The following is a 21,919-nucleotide window of genomic DNA, read 5'->3' as shown; positions in this document are numbered from 1 at the left end:
GACGATTCTGGACAGGAGTGTTCGTGGTCTTAGCCAGGGTAGTGGAGGAGGGAGTGGGCCCGGACCCTTTGGTGGCAATATTTGGGGTTTCAGCCGGAGTTCATGGAGAGGAGGAAGGCCGATGTCTTGGCCTTCGTCTCTGACTGCACGTCGACGTATTTTGCTGGGTGCGGTTGGCATTGCCACCAGGCGGAGCAGCATGGTTGGGTGACCTGTATGACTTCCTGCGGTTGGATAAGATAAAGTATGAGTTAGGGGGCTCAACAGGGGAGATTGAGAAAAGGTGGGGGATGTTTGTGACCGTGTTTGAGGAGCTGTTCGTTGCAGGGGGGGTGGGGGGGAAAAAGGAGAAAAATCTGTACAAACTGTATAGTTGATTAATGGGAACAATGTTTCCGGGGCGTTTATTTGCTGTAACCTACTTTGATACAAGTTTGAATAAAATGCTTTTTTAAAAAAAAAAGATTAAAATTTAAAAACTGAACATTTCACAATTGCAGGCAAATATTTCAACTTTCTCTGCTCTTAATATAATTCATTGCCAACATTATTTTTTCACAAATGCTGTATTCCGACACTCTTGAATGGCCAGGCCAATCTGCTATCTTTACAGCATGGGTATTGTTAACTTTGATTTGATTTAAATCTCAAGTTGTAAGTTAAAACTAGTACTCTGCTTAGCTGGTTATATGAATAAATTTAAGCGTGTGCTTTTCCATTATTTGATTGATATTTGGGGGAATCTTGGTACTTTAAATATATTCAGTTATTTTAGAAATAAACTATTTCTCATCACAGTCTTGGGTATTGAAGTAAAAATCCTTGTGATCCTGAAGGAATAGTGGTGAAAGAAAGTCACACCTAATGTTGAATGCATTCACACAATATACAAGTTATTAAAATATACTAAACCTGGAAGGGCTTTTGATATACTTCTTCCATTGCCAGTCGGCCATATTCGGTGAAGAGCTACAAAGGGCAGAAAGGGTGTGTAATCAGCAAGTTTGCATATGATTGGAACTTATAATTGAACCCAGTACATTCTATATATACCAAAGTTCAAGGCGCTCAGTAAGAACAGGCAGATTTCAAAGTACAGAGACTTCGGCTTATGCTAGCGTTTCTTTCCCAGAATGGGCAGGTTGTACCAGGCAGGCGCACGCACCTTATCTATATTTACTTAAGAACATCTGTATTCATAAACTTAGCCGACAGACATAGCTAGACTCCGGCAGTGAAGATTGATCTACTTGATAGCCGTTAAATGAGAAGCAGTACTATCCCTACAATGCAGGGTGCATCAATTTTGGGATCAAAGAATGGGGACTACATTTGATTCAAGGCAGAAAAAAACGATTCTACAGTGCACAGGCAGGTAGGCAGCCCTGCCAAGAGCAGTGACACTCTAGTCGGCTGCTCCGGGCAACTGTCCAGACAGTTAAACTGCACCATGCGGTCAGAAAACTGGAAGCCAAACTGAAAACCTCCAGTCAGTCTTCTTTGAGAGCCTTCTGAAGGGCTGTTACTGAGTCCAATTGGCTGCCCTGCTTTATCAGGCCCAAAAATCTTGCTCCAGGTATTTCCCAAGTCACTGGCTCCAGTACATACAAATAATTATTTGGTGCTGATCATTCCATATGCTGACAAAGGGGTCAGAGAAGATAGAAAAATGTATTTAAAATGTGTAGCAGAGGGCCCACATTGGGAAGGTTTAGTAGGACCGCAGGAACATATGCAGGGTAGATTCACAAAGTGGGTTAGAACTAATGTGCAGGAAAACAAACCTAGACCAAAATAACTCACACTCAAGTATTAGTACATTGAAGTAGATCCCAATGCAATCTAGCGTCGGAAGTTGGAATCATCCAGACCTTCAACGTAAGAAAATATTACATCAAAGTGCACTATATCAAGATTTCCCACAAAATTAATTGGCCACAATACCTGCAAGTGCTGCAGATCATCTTCTTGAATGTTCTGAGACAAATTGTATACCTACAACAGAAAGTTAGATAAACATTTGTTTTCATAGAAAAAGGTGATAAAATGACTCTCCACTTGCCTGGATGAGCGTAGCTCGACATCATCCAGGATAAAGCAGTTCACCTGATCTGCAGATCATCCATCACCTCCATGCTCACTCCCTTAGCCACCGACAGTGTTAGTAGTGTGTACCTTATACAAGATGCACTGCAGCAATTGAGCAAGGCACCTTTGACAGAACCTTCCAAACCCACTACCTCTGCCACCTAGGACAAAGGCAGCAGATACATGTGAGCACTGTCACCTGCAAGTTCTCCTCCAAGCCACACACTATCCGGACTTGGACCGATGTCCAGAATTTAACGGTTGTTCCCACTGAGGGGATCTTCCAGTCCATAAAACAGAAATCTCTGCTGACCATGGCAGGACCAGAGGTTCCCCCAGGGTTGGCGGACAGCCTCCACAAAACGTCACAAATGCTTCCCTTGTCAAAAGTCATCCCACTCCCTCTTCTTTCCACATATTTATTCACATTTTAAATATGCTTTCTTAAAGTTATTAAATCTATTTATACATCTCAGATAATTTTGCATTACTAAATATATTGGTGACATTTTCTGGCTATTCATCCATTCGCTATTTATTTTGAGAAGCTGAATAACTGACCATAATTTTGATTCAACATGCATTAACTTAATTATTGGTGGGCAACACGGTTAGCACTGCTGCCTCACACCACTGAGGACCCAGATTCAGTCCCGGCCCCAGGTCACTGTCCGTGTGGAGTTTGCACACTCCGTGTCTGCGTGGGTCTCACCCCTACAAACCCGAAGATGTGCAGGGTAGGTAGATTGGCCACGCTAAAATTGCCCCTTAATTAGACGTTAAAAATTTATTTTTTAAAGAAAAAAATAACTTAATTATTGGATGTATAAATACAAACGATTAAATACAAACGAAATTAATTACAGAATATTAAAACTGGGAAGGCTTTAAAAAAAAACTAATGAAGGACAGAAGATCTCCCAATAAATGATAATGCAACAGTAAATTGGACAGAAATTGCTGCAGCACCAGTAAGCAGTTAGAAATTTGATCTTTACCTGAACAGAACTAGTCATGGTGCTGAGAGCAAACACTGTAGCACAGTCTCTTATGGTTGACTGACTGTCAAAGGCCCCCTGAGTATCCATTAAAAGCACTGCAACCTAGAAAAAAAAATTCCAAAGTTTGAGGTAATAGTTTTCAAATGCATGAAAACATCAGCATTTGGTAGTTTCTGAATTGCTGCAGTGGTTTTATCAATTGAGTATTGCATTCAAAATACATTTGAGCACAGATCAAGTTGTTTGTTGATTATTTTTACATTATGACACAGGGACGTTAAGAGCAAGTTACAGGAAGAAATCAAACTAGTTACCAGCTGCTATCGCATAATTTTAAATAAAGAAAAAAAACGTCTGCCATTCCCATGTTTTTATTCCAATATCCCAAGTCATGTACATATAGCTAAAAAAAAGGGTATAAAACAGCAGCAGTCCTAGCACCAAACCTTGAAGAACACTGCTGTGTACCATTCTCTGAAAAATAACCATTAACCATGATTTGTTGTTTGTCCTTAAGCCAATGATTTATTAAATTTAACAAAGATAGAAAATAGATCATTCTAGCCTGCTTGCCAAACGATATGTTCACGGTTGATCCTCTATCTCAACGCCATATTCCACGCTCGAGTCTAGAAATCTATTTCCTTCTTAAATATTTTTAGCGACTTGCTCCACAGCTTCTGGGGTATAGAATTCCACAGGTTCACAACCCCGAGTGAAGATGTTTTTAAAAATATATATATATTTTTATTCTCCTTTTTCACATTTTCACCCAAATTTACACCCAACAGTAAATAATCAGTAACAAATGTAATGTCAATCCCCATATCAATAACAACGATCCCATCCTCCCACCAAACATTAGCCTGCATGTTAAACAAATGACAAAAAGGAATCAGGAATCACCCATAGTCACCATTAACACATACAGTCCCTCTCCCCTGAACCCTCACAGCCCTTCCCCCCCCCACCTAATGTTCGTTGTTATCCAGTTCTTGAAAGTGCATAATGAATAACACCCATGAACTGTAGAACCCCTCCATCCTTCCCCTCAGTTCAAATTTGACCTTTTCAAGCGTCAAGAATTCCAGCAGGTCCCCCAGCCACACTAGGGCACAGGGTGGAGAGGTTGATCTCCACCCTAACAGGACTCCTCTTCGGGCGATCAACGAGGTGAGGGCCACAAATCCGCCTCCGCACCCGTTTCCAACCCCGGCTGGTCCAACACCCTGAATATGGCCTCCCGAGGGCCCGGGTCAAGCTTCACGTGCAGCACCTCAGAGATTACCCAAAAAAACCTCCTTCCAGTAATCCTCCACCTTTGGACAGGACTAAAACATAGGAATGTGGTTTGTTTCTCTCTCTCTCTCTCTCTCTCTCTCTCTCTCTCTCTCTCTCTCTCTCTCTCATCTCTCTCTCTCTCCTCTCTCTCTCTCTCTCTCTCTCTCTCTCCCCTCTCCCCTCTCCCCTCTCCCCCTCTCCCCTCCCCCCCCCCCCCCCCCCCCCCAAAAAAAACAACCCAACGTTCACACACAAATGCTACCCTCACAAAGAACCGGCTCATCCTCGCCCTTGTGTGGAGGCATTAACCCTCCGGAACACCTCACACCAGAACCCCTCCTTCATACCCTCTCCCAACTCTTCCTCCCACTTTGCCTTGATCCCTTCTGGCGGAGCCTTCTCCATCTCCAAAATAGCCCAGTAAACCGCCAATACAACCCACTTCTCCAGTCCCCCTGTCATCAGCACCTCCTCCAGCAATGTGGAAGCCGGCTCTACTGGGAAGCTCTGCATCTCCTTTCTGGCAAAGTCTCGAACCTGCATGTATCTAAATATTTCCCCCCGCTTCCAGTCCATACTTCGCTCCAAGCTCCTTCAATTCCGCAAACTGACCCCCAAGAAACAAATCTTTCAGTGTCCTAATTCCTTTCTCCTCCCATCTCCTAAAATTTCCATCCCACTTCCCTGGCTCAAATCGATGGTTGCCCCGAAACAGCATTTCCCTTGACCCCGCCCCCAACCCAAAGTGCTGGCGAAACTGCCACCAAATTCTCAATGAAGCTATTACTACCAGACTCCCCGAGTGTCTCTCCAGGGCCGTCGTAAGCGGCGCTGTCGCTAGCGCCTTCAATCCCGACCCCCTGCACGAACTCTCCTCAATTCTGACCCACTGGGAATCAATCCGTGTGACCCAGCTCCGCACCTTCTCCACATTCGCCGCCCAGTAATAATACATCAGGTTCGGAAGACCCAAACCCCCCCCCCCCCCCCCCCCCCCCCCCCCCCCCCCCCCCGTCTTCCTTCCCTCTGTAGCAGCATCTTTCTAATTCTGGCCATCTTCCCTCCCCATATGAACTAGATAATCATCCCTTCAATCTCTCTAAAAAATGCCTCAGCAGGCATGAAAAATAAACAAGAATTGCAGCAGTACATTCATTTTAACCGCCTGTACCCAACCCGCCAGTGACAGAGGGAGACTATCTCGCCTTGCCAGATCAACTTTCACCCTCCCCACCAAACTAGAAATGTACCTACGTAACCCCCCCCCCCCCATCCCGAACAATCTGCACCCCCACGTATCTAAATTGAGTCCCTGCACTACGGAATGGCAGCCCCCCCACCCCTGGCCAAGACACCACAAAATATTCACTCGTCTAGATTTAATTTATACCCAGAGAAAGACCCAACACCCGAAGCAGCTCCAGTATTCCCCATATTGACACACTCGGTTCCGACACATATAAGTCATCGGCATACAAGGACGCCCTATGCTTTATTCCACACCCCCCCTTCCCCGCCACCCCCCACACTATCCCTTTCCATACCCCAAACTTCTTAACGCAATAGCCAATGGCTCAATCGCAATGAGTGAAGAGGTTTCTCTCTCATCAGTCCTAAATGGCCAACCTCATTGAGACAGTAACCCCTTGTTCTAGACACCCACCCAGCCAGAGGAAAGAAACATCCCTGTACAAATCAGTTTATCCCAACAGAATTGTGTACATTACAATGAGATTCCTAACTGTTCTAAAGTTAACATGCCGAATCGACCCAACCTCTCATATAGACAATCCTGCTACCCAGGAATCAGTCTGATGAGCCTTCACTGCATGCCCTCTATGGAAATATATTTTCTTAGTAAGCAGAAAGTAGAGCAAAACTACACAATACTCCAGCTGTGATCTCATCAAGGCCTTGTACAGGCATGAACAAGAGATCCTTGCTCCTGTACTCAAGTCCTCTTGCAATGAAGGCCAGCATATCATTTGCCTTAAGCACGGCATGCTTGTTTTCAGCAATTGGTGTACAAGGATACCTAGGTTGCGTTGTACATTAACATTTCCCAATCTATACCATTTAAATAGCTCTACCATTCGGTTTTGCCTCCTGACATTGATAACTTCAGATTTATCCACATTATACTGCATCTGCCGTGCATTTGTCCATTCGCTCAACTTGTCAAAATCATCTTGAAGCTTCTTTACATCCTCCTCAGCACTCAACACCGTGGGCGAGTGTGCAGTCAGTTCCAGCCCTACAGACCCCAGAGTCCCAACTTAAGTGAATTAACCAATAACTTGTGTTTCCCAGAAATCTTTTTAAAATAAAAAAAAAATTTGTACCCAATTATTTTTTTTTCCAATTAAGGGGCAATTTAGTGTGGCCAATCCACCTACCCTGCACATCTTTGGGTTGTGGGGGCGAAACCTACACAAACACGGGGAGAATGTGCAAACTCGACACAGACAGTGACCCGGGGCCAGGATCAAACCCGGATCATCAGCACCATAGGCAGTGCTAACCATTGCACCGTGTTGCCCCCCCCCCAACCCCGAGAACTATAACCCTCGACTGCTTCAATGAACTTCAGCAAAATATTAATAAACTATTTATAACAAGAGTAAAATATTAATTAATTGGAACTATGGTCTACTAGTCTACCTATTCTCAAAACCCCATCCCACCATTCACCCAAGCTCACTGAAGAGATAGGAAAATAATAATAATCTTTTAGTGCTGTAGGCTTACATTAACATTGCAATGAAGATACTGTGACAATCCAATATTCGCCACACTACTGCCCATGTTCGGGTACATTGAGGGAGAATTGAGAATGTCCAATTCACCTAACAGCACATCTTTCGGACTTAAGAGGAAACCGGAGCATTGAGGAAACCCACGCAGACACGGGGAGAATGTGCAGACTCCACACAGACAGTGACCCAAGCCGGGAATCGAACCCAGCACCCTGTGCTACCCAAGGGTTAGAATAATGGGAATTGGAGAAAAGGTTCGAGTTGAATCCTCGCTGCTGCGGTTGTGGCATGTCTTCTCAGAATGCGGCCCTCTGGGGAATTGGTTCATACAAGGGATTCAGGTTGGTGCAATTCTGACCTTCGATGAGATGGAGCTTCCGTCTCATATTACTGGAGCTTTTATTCCCAAGAATCTTACACTTTTCATTTGCCTGATCTATGTGCAGAAATTCCAGTTGTATTATAAACAGGGTTCTCAGTTTAGGTTCTTGCCAGCCATTCAGGCAGAGGATTAAAGAATAACAGAATGGTGAGAAACTCCTGGCAGCCTTGCCCTCCAGGTGATCTCTTCATTGTTTTGGCTGCTGTCAGTCTTTTAAATAGGAATGCCGTTGCAGGTTTTTTATACCAGCCTTTTAAATTGTCTGGCAGAGAGAGAGTGTCTTCCAGTTGCTTACTTGCTGAATCTCTTCTCACAGGATTCAGGATAAAATGGAGCTCTTCACATGACCCACCTTTCTTCTGGAAGATTCTGAATGACTCCACCAATTGCAAGCAACAACAGGAGATGGCTCAGAATTTCAGATTCACCGATTGGCTGCTTGCCAAGTCTATCAAACGGACATCATGGGCTACCACAGAACCCAAAGGGGAAATCCTGGCTAGTCTATTAGACCAAGGGCTTTTGTGCTTGCCTGAAGTTTGTAGTTTAAGCAAATGTCTGTGTGGCAGCAGCCAGCAAGAACGGCAGATTAAAGGCAGCTAGCAGGGAAGGGATTAAGAAGGAAACACAGAACAGGCAAAGGGTCTACAACAGTATCCTAACAACTTTCCACTAAGTTTTGCATCATCAGCAAACTTTGAAATATCGTATTTGGTTCCCTCATCCAAATCATTGAATATATGTGAATAACTGGGGCCCAATCACTGAACCCACTAGTCACCACCTGCCACTCTGAAAAAGGCCCATTCATTGCTAGTCTGCTACCTAATTCTCAATGTATGCCAATACTCAATGTAAGCCAATATATTGCCTCCAATCCCATGTGCTTTAATTTTACACACTAATCTCTTTATCAAGTTTTCCAAAAATCCAAATACACCACATCTACTGGTTTGCCCTCATCTATTCTGCTAGTTATGTCCTCAAAAATTCCATTAGGTTTGTCAAACAGGATTTCCGCATCATAAACCCTTTGTCTAATCCCGTTGATATTTTCCAAGTATTTAAAAAATAATTTAGGGTAGCCAATTATTTATTTTACAATTAAGGGGGCAATTTAGTGTGGCCAATCCACCTACCCTGCACATCTTTGGGTTGTGGGAGTGAAACCCACGCAGACACTGGGAGAATGTGCAAACTCCACTGACAGTGAACCGGGATCAAACCCGGGTCCTCAGTGTCATAGGCAGCAGTGCTAACCACTTCGCCACCGGGCTTCCCTAAATGTCCTATTTTAACATTCTTTCATAGGAAAATTGCTCAAATCCATTATACGGTGCGGCTAACTGGTCTGTAATTGCCCCTTTTCTGCCTCCTTTAAAAAAGTGGGGTTATATTTGCCACCATCCAAACTGCTTAGTGGGGTTATATTTGCCACCTTCCAACCTGCTGGAGCTGCTCCAGGATGCAGAATTTTGGAAGATGGCAACCAACTTATCCAATATTTCCATGGCTACCTCTTTTAGCACCCTGGGGAGGTATCAGCATTTAGTCTCGTTAATCTTTCAGTGCCATTTTTAGTGATACCTTAAATAAGGAATTTTAGTGATTCTTTTAATTATTCATTCTCGTTAGACTCTTTGTTCCCCAGTATTTCTGGGTGTTTTCCTCCCCAAAGACAAAAGTAAAGTAGTTATTTAATTGCTTGGCCATTTGTTTTGTTCTCCATTATCAATTTTCCTGTTTTGGGCTGTAAGGGACCTACATTTGTCTTCGAAAGTATGTAAAAAGAGACTTCCGGTGATGAGCTGAGCGGACGCTCATCAGGTGGCTCTCATCCCAACCAGAATCAAAAAAGGCACTTGGGCAAATTTTGCCCGAAAATTCAATAACAAAATAACCCCAACGGAAGAACTACAAAAACTCCAGTGAACGGGAGCTCAAGGGCCGAAGGGATAGAAGTGGCTGAAAGAGCCACTAACTGCAAGCGGACAAACCAACAGACCCATGAGCGGAGGGGCCCCAGCCACCCTTGAGAGGCAGACCATCGACCCGAGCATCAGCCTACCCCTTGCCATCTAGAGGCAGATGGAGGACCTTCAAAGAGGAGCTGGCCTCCATGAAGGAGGCGATCAGAATAGAGATCCAAGTGGCGGTTAATGTATTGTGACGGAGGCGATGGTCACCCTACAGAAGTCGATTGATGGACTGGGGAAGAAAGTAGAGGCGCAGGAGGAGAGGGCGATCCAGGACCTTGAGAAAAAGCCTCGACGGACCAGAACTTCAGGATCGTCGCTTTGGAAGCAGAGGTGAAAAGGTTGGTGGCTGCCCAAAGGAGCTTGAAAGGGAAGGTCGAGGACCAGGAAAATGAGTCCCGACGGCAGAATGTGCGGATCGAGGGCAGAGATCCGACAGACTACATTGCACAAATGCTAGGCAACCTAGTTGGGAGAGACAGCTTCCCCAAACCCCCAGAACTCGACAGGACACACTGGTCGCTCAGACCGAAGCCCAAGGCAGGGGAGCAGCCGAGAGCGATCGTTGCAAAGCTGCACCAATACCAGGACCCTGAGGGGATCCTTCGGGGGGCAAGACAGATGAAAGCGAGTATGTGGAAAGGACATAGAATCTGTATTTATCAAGACATTGGGGCAGACCTGGCAAAAAGACGGGCTGAGTTTAATCAGGCAAAGTCGGTGCTTCATAAACGTGGGGTGCGATTTAGCATGCTATTTCCAGACAGACTCTGGGTCACAGAATACCCCGGCGGAGGGAAATGACTTTGTACAGACCAACGGCCAGGACAAAGGTCAGATGAGGCAGTGATATGAAGGCGGGTCGGAGGAAGATCGCCGAAAGAATCAGAAACTCAGACAATGTAACGTGTTTGCGTGGGACTGTACTGCCTTGTTCTGATCAGAAAGACCAGTCACAGGAGAGAGCGAGAACAGGGAAATGCAGGTGAGGGGGCAGGCAGAGAAAGCAGAGAGTCGGCGGGCATAGGCAACGGACTAGACTAGTCATGGGAGGGGACCAACATACTAGCAGGGAGGACAAACACCGGAAGACAGACAGAGGGGGCGGGCAACAGACAGACAGAGAGGGAGCGCGCGCGCGGCAGGCAGCGCGCCAGACCGCGAGCGCGCGGCAGACAGAGCGCGCCAGACCGCGAGGGCGAGCACGCGGCAGACAGAGCGCGCCAGACCGCGAGGGCGCGCGCGTGGCAGACAGAGCGCGCCAGACCGCGAGGGTGAGCGCGCGGCAGACAGAGCACGCCAGACCGCGAGGGCGAGCGTGCGTGCGGCAGACAGAGCGCGCCAGCCAGAGAGTGAGAGCGAGAGCCAATTTGTAGATTGTGTTATAGTATTCCCAATTATAGAAAAAGCTCACATGAAATGGAATGTGAAGTATTCAACATTTTTGTAAACATTCACCGTTAAGCATACCTGGCTTCCATCAGACTTATTGATTACAAAAACTTCGCTCCAAACTTGTATACCAGTAGTTTCACGCTCACATCCACCCCGCCAAGTAAAGCCGGTCAACGGCTCATCATCTCCACCGAGCCATGTACCAGGATTCTGCAGGAGGAAAAACAAGCATCACAATAGTTGCAAAAATGTTTAATTTGTTGGGAGAGTTTGGTAGCAAAAAGTTAGTTCTGAATTTTGTCCAAAGGGTTCAAACTACCCATCCGTATCTATTAGATAGAAAATCCCTGTAACACCAACTTTTTTGCCACAAGTATTAAATCAAAACATTTATCTCTTTAGTAATAGATCAGTGCTGAGACATAAAGTGAAACATATTGCTAACTTATGGATGCATTTAATTTGGTTGAAGTAACAAATTGCTAGAGTTTGACACAATTCGTGATTGGTATATTTTTGAGATTGAAATGGTGTGGCCATCTGCTGCACAGAAAGAAGGGGGAAATGTGGTGTGGCAACTAAGACTTGATTGCCAGGATGAGGAAGGCCAAAGTCCAGGTGGAAAAATGAAGCAGTGAGATACAAACGCAGCAGAACTGGCAGAGGAATGGGTGGCTGACTGGAGGGCATGTAGAAGGGTGATCAACCAACATTGTAGCAACCCCCAAGTAAAATGGGAGAAGCCAGAAGCAAAAAGCCAATGAAGCAGAAAGATGAACAGTAAGGATGGAGGCCATTTCAAACTGAAAAATGTCCCAAATGAGCCAGTTAAACATTTTTCTGGGGACAACAGAAAGTAACAGCTAGGTTGGTTAGTATTTTGGTGCAAATAGGAAAAAGGGCGCAAGAGGCGAGTCTCATGGACAAGAGCAAGTTCAGGCAGGGCATGGGGAAAGACCAAAGGAAAACTGGAGAAAGACACATGGTCAGGACTAGGGCATGCAAACCTTGGAATCTAATCAGGTGGTCAAGTCAGTGACAAAAGTTGAAAAGGGAATTAATGACATTCTAAATTCACACCAGGGTAGTCTGAAGTATTTTTTAAGGGGGCGGGGGGGGGGGGCAGCGAGGGGGCCGGGGGGGGTTCAGAGAGGGGGCAAAGTCATTTGCATACAGTTCTTATTCACGTGTATTAAAAAAGTGTGGCATACATTGTGTATTCCTAGTATGCATGGTTTGAATTTTCACTCAATGAATGCTACAAGGAATAACTAGCAGTTTCACAAATTCACTAAAATAGCAAATAAAAGATTGTATGGATGCATTCTCATCTGAACAGGAAAATTTTACTTTGCTTCTCACATTCACATGGGTCATATCCAGCATTTTCCTTCCTGGTCTTGATTCCTGTGTTTCCATTTCCAAGGATAGACAGTCAACTAATAATAAGCCCATAGGCTTCCACAGCCACCTAGTCCTCACACCTAGTCTTCTGGAAAGATTTTATTCCATTGCGAAGATGCAACCTTCCACAACAGCACTTCTGACAAGTCTTCCTTTTTCCTGAACACAGGATTCCTGCCTGCCCCCCCCCCCCCCAAACAGATCAGGTTCCTCACCCTCACTTTCCACCACACCAGCCTCCACATTCAAATGATCATTCGCCATTTCCACCGCCTCCAGCATGGTGCCACCAAAACGTATCTTACCCAACCATTTCAGCAGTCCAGAGGGATACTAATAATAATCACTTACTGTCACAAGTAGGCTTCAATGAAGTTACTCTGAAAAGTCCCTAGTCGCCACATTCCGGCACCTGTTCGGGGAGGCCGGTACGGGAATTGAATCCGCGCTGCTGTCATTGTTCTGCATTACAAGCCAGCTGTTTAGCCCACTGTGCTAAACCAGCTCACCTTCTGTCCCCCCCAAACACCTGTCCTCTTCCCATGCAATCGTAGGAAGTCAACACCTGCCCTTTTACTTTTTGCTCTTCAAAGCTGAAGCAGCAATTAATTTTTTACTTCTTTTGATACATTCATTGCTCATTATGCAGTCTCCTCTACACTGGTGAGGTCAAACACAGATGGGGTGACCTTTTGTGAACACCTCCACTCAAGTCTGCAAGCACGAGACCAAACTTCCAATTGCTTACATTTACCATGTTGCTCTCATGCTCACATTTCTGCCCTCAGCCTGCTGCAGTGTTCAGCTTAACTCAATCTCAAAACAACAGCATCGTATCTTCCGATTAGGGGCACCTTCTGGTCTCAACACCGACTTCAACAATTTCAGACCATGAACTCTGTCTCCCATTTTGATTCCTTTATTTGCTGTGTGAATTTTAGACAAATACTTTGTATCTTTACCACAATCGTTACAACTCCCTTTGCATTTTGATCCATGACATGTTTGTCATTTAATCTCACCAACTCTCTCCCCTATCCCAGACCTTCCCCATTATCTTCCCCCTCTCCACTTGGACAGCATAAAAGCCAACAACATTTTGACCCTCCTTCAGTTCTGAAAAGGAAACGTATTGGACTTGAAATGTTAGCCTTCTCGCTGCATAGATGCTGTCAGACCCGAATATTTCCAGCACTTTGTTTAATTCAGATTTCCAGCAGCATTCACAGTATTGCACATTATAGCACCTTTCAGAACCACATTCCAAAGTATTTTAGTCAATTAAGTGCAATCACTGTTGTAATATAGGAAACGCGGCAGCCAATTTCTGCACAGCAAACACTCTCCACAAAAGGCCAGATAACCAGTTTCTATAATTGAGGGATAAACATCAGTTAGGACACCAGGAGTACTCTCGTGCTCTTTTGAAACAGTGCCACTTGACGGAGACATGGCCTCATTTTAATGGCAGAAAGATGGCAGTGAAGTACTCCCTTGGTATCGCATTAGTTTCAGCCTAGAGACTTCCATGCACAAGTTCTGCAGTGGGACTTGAACTCACGGCCTTCTGACTCGAGGTGGGAATGCTACGAGAGAGGAGAGAAAATGCAAGTAGTTCTGCTCTTGAAATTTACACAAAATAAGTCCCTACAAGATTACATTTTTATGGAATATTTCCCTAATTGATCGAAAACTACATCTTGCAAGTACTTGATCACCACAATCTAGGGAGCTTCCAGGGTCAATCTGTTCTCAGTAGGTGACATTACTGGTCCTATAATTAGCCCGGGCTGTGGATGGCTAAGTAAGAGGACTCGAAGCACGATGATAGTCAGCAACTGACCTGACCCCCTGTAGAAGTAGATAGAGGTCAGACTTGAACAGGCTCTTGATTAATTGCAAAGGATATCACAATTGATTCCATCAACAGTCACAATCCAGGTTCTCAGGAATTATGAGGTGTGTGGGTGAGAGGGACATCCTATCGTCACAAATGATTCACTTCAGGAGTCAAGAACGGTAGGGGGGGGGGGGGGGGGGGGGGGGGGGGGGGGGGAATGAATTTGTAGAGATAGTTACAAAGAATCTAGGTTGAACTTGTAGATTTTTGTTTTCCGGACTTAAATGGAAAAATTAAATATTCAGAGCCCATGAGCATTTGGAGGAGAACCAAGCAAGCATTCCACAAGTAGCTTGGGGCAGCACGGTAGCATGGTGGTTAGCGTAAATGCTTCACAGCTCCAGGGTCCCAGGTTCGATTCCCGGCTGGGTCACTGTCTGTGCGGAGTCTGCATGTCCTCCCCGTGTGTGCGTGGGTTTCCTCCGGGTGCTCCGGTTTCCTCCCACAGTCCAAAGATGTGCAAGTTAGGTGGATTGGCCATGATAAATTGCCCGTAGTGTCCTAAAAAGTAAGGTTAAGGGGGGGTTGTTTGGGTTACGGGTATAGGGTGGATACGTGGGTTTGAGTAGGGTGATCATTGCTCGGCACAACATTGAGGGCCGAAGGGCCTGTTCTGTGCTGTTCTATGTTCTAGCTACTCAACTAGTTTCAATGGAGGCAAAAAGATTGCAAATAGAGAGCATTCGGATGTCATTGATAAGTGACTGAAGGTATTTCAACAATGTTCACATTTCGACTTGGAAGTAAAATATAAATAAATGGTAGCATCGTCTCTTACCTGATTGTACATGTACCGCAACATGAAGTCCAACAAAAATGATTTGCCTTTACGAAATGCTCCTGCCACAGAGACAACCACAACATTCAAGTCCCGAATGTGTTCTTGCAATAGAATTCGTTCCAAGGATTCTTCATCAAGATCAAAATGATGATTATCTTCATGTGCCAATACTACCTGTATCGGTCGTGCTTCTTTCATGAGTACATCGTCTGAATTCATAGCAGCTTCTTGGCTACCAAACTCATCTGTTGAAAACCAAAAATATTTTAGCCCAAGCTATAAATGACAATCACATTAACTATGTGATTTGATCCACTCTCACCTGGTTAGATTTTTCCTTTCCTAGTCCAGAAATCACATCCACGAAATTTAATCCCAATTGAAATCCTTTAAATTCAGTACACCCAGGCATCAAAAGTGACTTTTAAAAAAAAAAAAGTTATTTTGCCCAAACTAAAGAGACACGAACATATGCTGCCCCAAAACCCGCGCCAGACACAGAAATTAATGGTTAGCAGACTGGAATACAAGTAACTATTACCCAATTAAATAATAAGGTATAAGTGGTGATTAATTGAACGGTTTAAAAACAAAAATAATGCAACTGTTTTTATCTGCAAGTCTGAGTAACACGCTTCAATAAATTGTTTTAAAAATATTTTTATTGCCATTTTTCAATTTTTACAGAACAATTTAACGGATAGTGCACCTGATATTTACATGTTGTACAGTTTATTATTTACATACTTTTTAATATCCCGTCTCCCTCACCCCTCCCCTCAGTAGCCCCCTTGGATGTCATACTACTGAGCTCCGCTCCTCTTTTCTGGAGTTTTTGTTGTTGACTTGAGGGGGAGGGGGCTTCCTGCCCCCTCCCCATGTTTCTCTCGGTGACTTCCTTGGGTTCCCTCATCTCCTCCCCCCTTCGCTCCCTCTCGTTGCATGGGTCTGCTCTCTCCCGTCTCCCCCTCTTTCCCCAGTCGCTGCTGGCCTCAAACAGGTCTTGGAACAGGCTGACGAGTAGCCCTCATGCTGTGGAAACCCTCGTCTGACCCTTGGATGGTGTACTTTATCTTCTCCAGGTGGAAACATTCCGACAGGTCTGCCAGCCAGCCTGCAGCTGTGGGTGGTACTGCTAATCACCAGATGAGCAGGATTCTCCAGCGTGCAATTAAGGAAGCAAAAGCAAGGGCATCGGCCATCTTCCCCATATGAAGTTCTGGCTGATCCGATACCCCCGAAGACTGCCACTCTCTGCACAGCTCTACCCTCACCCCCACACCTTGGACATCGCCTCGAAGAAGGCTGTCCAGAACCCAACAAGTCTGGGATGTGGGCATGGAGGCTGGGCCTCACCGGCACCATTCACATTTATTCTCCATCTCCAGGAAGAACCTGTGCATTCGGGTTCTGGTTAGGTGAGCTCTGTGCATCACTTTCAACTGCATGAGGCTGAGAAGGAAGTGGAGTTGGCCCTGCCCAAAGCTTTGCTCCAGAGTCCCCAATTCACTTCTGTCCCCAGTTCGTCTGGCTTTGTTCAGCGGTAGTCTTGCCCTATCCAGCAACCGTCTATAGATATTCCCACAGCTCCCCTCCCCCCCAACCACACACACCTTACTGTCCCTGCTTATTAGTACCTCTAGTAATGTGTCTAAAAGGGCCCTGGGGTATCTTGGTTTGACCGAAATGCTGCCTCATGTCTTTAGTGTGGCTACCACCACTGGAGAGGATGTGTATTGGGGGGGGCTGCCCTGGCGAGGGCCCAAATGATTGTTCCCTTGCAGGAGGACTCCTCCAACCTCACTTATTCAATGTTGGGCTCAGCCGTCAATAAACCTGAGCAAATACTAAATATGTTGGTTGACAGGCAGACTTAGCCTCAGTTTAATATCTCACGAAAGAAGGCAGGTAAAGTACTTCCTTCAGTATTGCATTAGTTTCAGCCTAGAAATTTTCATGCACAAGTCCTGGAACCTGTGTGTTAACCACAAGCTCATTATTAAAAAGTGCAAAATTACTAACAATAATTACTAGCCATTACTTACATAGGTCAGGCCATTCACTTTTTTTTCAGGATAACAATTTGCCTGCAAACTAAAAGCAGATGCAGCTCCATGCTAGAGAAATATTAGAAGTGTTTTAGATGAAACTGGAGCGCAGACTAGACAGTGACGACAGGGACCAAATATTTCATCCCCTATACAGGAGCTTCAGTGTTTACTGTTTAGACCTCAAAAAACAATGCTCAAAAGTTAGAAACATTTTTCACTTGTGCGCTACTGAGATTGAAAGAGCCAGGCTTTTTTGCTGCAGGAGATATAAGATTTTTTAGATCAATTTCTTCCAAAAGTAATCCACTCTAAAGACAAGTCAGACTATCAATTCCAAATTACTGTATTACATTACAAATCACAGGTTATGTTAACCAAATTTTAAATGGGTCTTCAACTCAGGGATACAGATTGTGTACTCCAATTCTCATGAAAGTCAGTGTTATTTTTGCATTAGTAACAATCCAAATGCTGTATGCATGCTCTCAATGCAAGTTAGAAATACCAATTCTGATCTAGTTGCCCGAATTGTATTGAGGCATCTTAGGCACTTTGAGGCAATTTCTGTGCAGGGCATGTCGTCGCTGTCTAGTGTGCACCTAGTTTAATCTAAAACATTTAATATTTCTCTAGCATGGAGATGCTTCTGCTTTTAGTTTGCAGGCAAGTTGTTAAAATGGCCTATGTAAGTAATGGCTAGTAATTAGACAGAACAATACAGCACAGAACAGGCCCTTCAGTCCTCGATGATGTGCCAAGCTTTGTTCAAAACCAAGATCAAGCTATCCCACTCCCTGTCATTCTGGTGTGCTCAATGTGCCTATCCAATAACCGCTTGTAAGTTCCTAAAGTGTCAGAGAGGTAGCCACACCCAAGGTTCCGGACAGAGTAGCTGGGTTACAGTCAGGGAAAGGAAAGGGAACAAGCAGACAGTGCAGGATCCCCTGTGGGCGTCCATCTTCAAAACAAGTATACCGTTTTGGATGCTGGGGTAGGTTGGAAGCTAAAGAGCAGGACGAGTAAAGTAGTAATCTCAGGATTGCTATCGGTGCCACGTGCTAGTGAGGCAAGGAACAGGGAGCAAGTGCAGCTGAACACGTGGCTACAGGGCTGGTGCAGGAGGGAAGGTTTCACATCTGTTTGAGTTTTTGCATGCAAAAATTTTTTCTCATCTGGTTTGATTTTTCTATTGTTTTTGGCTCCGTTTGAAGGTTTTGGGACTGATAAGATGCTGTAAAGGGAGGAGGGGTGGGACTTCCGGTGGCGACGATGATGTAGGAAGCCACACATTTGGGAGCTCCCGTTTTAAACGGACTTTTCGGCTCTTTTTAAGAGCCCAAAACGGAAATTTTTCGACGTCTCCCGGTGGGAGAAGGTGTGCTGATCGACTTTGCCCGCAGTCCATGACTCAAACTCAGAGTGGAAAGGGGGAAAAAACAGCAGCAGCTCCCCAGAAAAAACGGGGGAAGGAATCCAAGATGGCGGCCGGTGGAGCTCCAGAGGAGTGGAAGCAGTGGGCCCAGGAGCAACAAGCTGCTCTCCTGCGTTGTTTTGCAGACTTCAAGGCTGAGGTACTGAGCTCTCTGCAGGAAACAAACAGAAGGCTGTCGGAGATTCAGACGACCCAGGGTGCTGCCATCAAGGAGTTGCAGATGCAGGCCACTGAACAAGAGGAGGAGGCCGGGATCCTCGTAAGGTGGAGGGACACGAGGCATTCCACAAGAAGTGGCAGGAACGTTTCGAGGAGCTTGATCACCGCATGGAACTTGGGCGGATGCCTTGGAGAGAGTCAACTCTTCCTCTTCATGTGCGAGGCTTAGTCTCATCCAATTTAAGGTGCTGCACCGGGCCCACATGTCCGGGACTAGGATGAGTAGGTTCTTTGGGGGTGAGGACAGGTGCACCAGATGTTCGGGGAGTCCAGTTAACCACGCCCATATGTTCTGGGCATGCCCAGCAGTGGAAGAATTCTGGAAGGGGGTGGCGGGGACAGTGTTGAGGGTGGTTGGATCCAGGGTCAAACCAGGGTGGGGATTTGCAATTTTTGGAGTTGTGGTGGAGCCGGGAGTGCAGGAGGCGAAAGAGGCCGGTGTCCTGGCCTTTGCGTCCCTAGTAGCCCGACGAAGGATCTTGCTACAGTGGAAGGATGCGAGGCCCCCAAGTGTGGAGACCTGGATCAGTGACATGGCGGGATTTATAAAATTGGAAAGGGTCAAATTTGCCCTGAGAGGATCAATACAAGGGTTCTATAAACGATGGCAGCCTTTTCTGGACTTCCTGGCTCAAAGATAGGTATCTTGGTCAATAGCAGCAGCAACCCGGGGGAGGGGGGTTCCCTATTGTAGTTTCTATTATGTAACTTCATATTGTGTTAATTTGCGTTGTTGTTAAAATGCTGTGTTGTTCATGGAGGTGGGGCGAATGTTTATGATTGCTAATATTATTGTTATTTTGGTATTTTATTATGGTTCGTTATTGTTGTATAAATTCAAAATTTTTCAATAAAAATTATTTTTTTTAAAAAGGGAGGGGGGGTGGGCCTATGCGCCCAGGCCTTGGGAGATTGTCTGTTGCTATTGTTTTGAGAACTTACATTAAGAATTTTGGGGGGGGGGGGGGGGAAAGAGTGAGGATCCAGCATGTGGAATGTTCGTGGACTGAATGGGCTGGTCAAGGGCCCAGTGTGTTCACACACTTGAGACAGCTAAAAGCGGATGTGGCCATGCTACAGGAGACACTTGAAGTTGGGAGACCAAGTTAGACTGAAGAGGGGATGGGTCAGACAGGTATCCCATTCGGGACTGGACTTTAAAACGGGGGGGGGGGGGGGTGGCCACCCTGATTAACAAAAGGGTGGCATTTGAGGTGGGGAAGATAGAGGCAGACCCAAGATGCAGATTTATTATGGTCAGCAGGAAACTGGAGGGAATGGCAGTGCTGGTAAATATATATGTCTCAAACTGGGATGACGTCGCATTTGTCAGGAAGGTGCTGGGAAGGATCCCAGACCTCGACTCTCGCCAGTGTTGGTTATGGGAGGTGACTTCATCATGGTCCTAGATCAGAGAATGGACCGGTCGAGTTCAATGCCAGGGAAGGTATCAGCAATGGCGAAAGAATTGCGGGGTTCAAGAAGCACATGGGAGGGGTGGATCAGTGGAGATTCGAAAGGCTACAGAGCAAGGAATATTCATTCTACTCTCATATGCACAAGGCATACTCCAGGATAGATTTCTTTGTACTGGATAAAACACTGTTAGCGGGGGTGGAGGACACCAAGTACTCAGCATATGTGGTGTCAGACCACGCGCCACATTGGATAGACCTGCGGGTAAGCACAGGAAAGTCCCAGTGCCGGCAGTGGAGATTAGATGCAGGGCTGTTAGCGGACGAAGAGATCGGTGAGCGAGTGAGGGAGGCCATTCAGGGGTATATAAAGAACAACGACACGGGCGACACCGCGGCTGGGGTGGTGAGAGAAGCATTGAAGGCGGTTATTACGAACATCTCACTCTTTTCGATACATAACTTGTAGCCTGAAGGGGAATGCATTTTGATTCGGGCTCAGAAGGAGAAGACTGAACAGGCGGAGCTGGACAGGTTGGTTGGGGAAATCTTACAGGTGGACAGGACATATGCGGAGTCGCCGAGTGATGAACTCCTGAAGGAGCGTCAGAGACTCCAAATGGAATTTGAGCTCCTTTCCACAGGTAAGGTGGAGGGACAGCTGAGGAGGATAAAAAGGGCAATGTATGAATATGGGGAGAAAGCTAGCAGGATGCTGGCACATCAGCTGAGTAAGCAGGAGGCAGCAAGAGAAATAGGGAAAATAAAGGATACAAGGACAACGGTAGTGATGGACCCGGGGGCGGTTAACGACGTGTTCCGTGAATTCTATAATCGACTATACGAGTCGGAACACCCGGTCGGAGAGCAGGGTATGAATCAATTCCTGGAGGCTAGAGTTCCCGATGGTAGACGAGGAGCTGGTGGAAGTCCTGGGGGGCCCAATTGGGCTAGGGGAGGTGATAGACAGATCGGGTCGATGCAATCGTGTAAGGCCCTGGGACCTGATGGATTCTCAGTGGAATTTTATAATTTTATAAAATTACCACTTCTGGTAAAAGCTTTTAACGAGTCCAAGGAGCTGGGAGAACTTCCCCCAACAATATCACAGGCATCAATCTCTCTCACCCTGAAGCGAGACAAGGACCCGGAGAGCTGTGGATCGTATAGGCCAATTTCCCTTTTGAATGTAGATGCTAAATTGCTGGCAAAGATCTTGGCCGCCTGAATAGAGGATTGTATCCCGGAGGTAATCGGGGAGGATCAGACGGGATTTGTGAAGGGCAGGCACCTGACTTCCAATATTAGACGGCTTCTTAATGTTATAATGATACCAGCGGAGGGGCGCGTTGTTGAGGTGGCAGTAGCCATGGATGCAGAGAAGGCTTTCGACCGGGTGGAGTGGAAGTACCTATGGGATATTTTAGGCAGGTTTGGGTTTGGGCAGTGATTTGTGGATTGGGTCCGACTGTTATATCAGGCACAGGTGGCAAATGTAAGAACCAACCGAGTCCGGTCAGAATACTTTAGTCTCTGTGGGGGTACAAGGCAGGGATGCCACTCTCCCCATTATTGTTTGCCCTGGCCATAGAGCCCTTAGCAATGGCCCTTAGATCATCGAATACCTGGCGGGGGATAGTTTTGGGGGGGGGGGGGAAAGAAAGAGAGCACAGGGTCTCTATGCAGACGACCATATTGTTAAATATGGAAAAGAGCGAGATGTTCGTGATCCAGGCACAGGTGCAGGAAAGGAGACTGAGGGAGTTACCTTTTTCAAGTGGCTGAGAGGAGTTTTAGATATCTGGGGATTCAAGTGGCTAAGGATTAGAGCAGCTTCA

At 45.9% G+C, this 21,919-nt stretch overlaps 1 protein-coding gene across 8 annotated transcripts in view; it reads right to left on the bottom strand.

Annotated features, from left to right (window-relative positions):
- The window catches only part of atl2 (atlastin GTPase 2), a 90,567-nt gene that overhangs the window by 33,685 nt on the left and 34,963 nt on the right, over positions 1 to 21,919 (bottom strand). For all 8 annotated transcript variants that reach the window (XR_005461570.1, XM_038804517.1, XM_038804559.1 and 5 more), the window contains 5 exons: positions 14,962 to 15,209; positions 10,955 to 11,089; positions 3,087 to 3,191; positions 1,945 to 1,995; positions 913 to 969 (listed from right to left, as the gene is read on the bottom strand). Coding sequence is in view for 7 of the 8 variants with exons in the window: in XM_038804517.1 (XP_038660445.1) it covers positions 913 to 969; positions 1,945 to 1,995; positions 3,087 to 3,191; positions 10,955 to 11,089; positions 14,962 to 15,209 (596 nt within the window). In the remaining variant the exon portion in view is untranslated. The remainder of the gene's footprint in view (positions 1 to 912; positions 970 to 1,944; positions 1,996 to 3,086; positions 3,192 to 10,954; positions 11,090 to 14,961; positions 15,210 to 21,919) is intronic.

Source organism: Scyliorhinus canicula, chromosome 1 (assembly GCF_902713615.1).
Source record: "Scyliorhinus canicula chromosome 1, sScyCan1.1, whole genome shotgun sequence".
NCBI lineage: Eukaryota > Metazoa > Chordata > Chondrichthyes > Carcharhiniformes > Scyliorhinidae > Scyliorhinus > Scyliorhinus canicula.
Note: the sequence above shows the minus strand (reverse complement) of the source record. Positions and strands in the feature narration are given on the sequence as shown.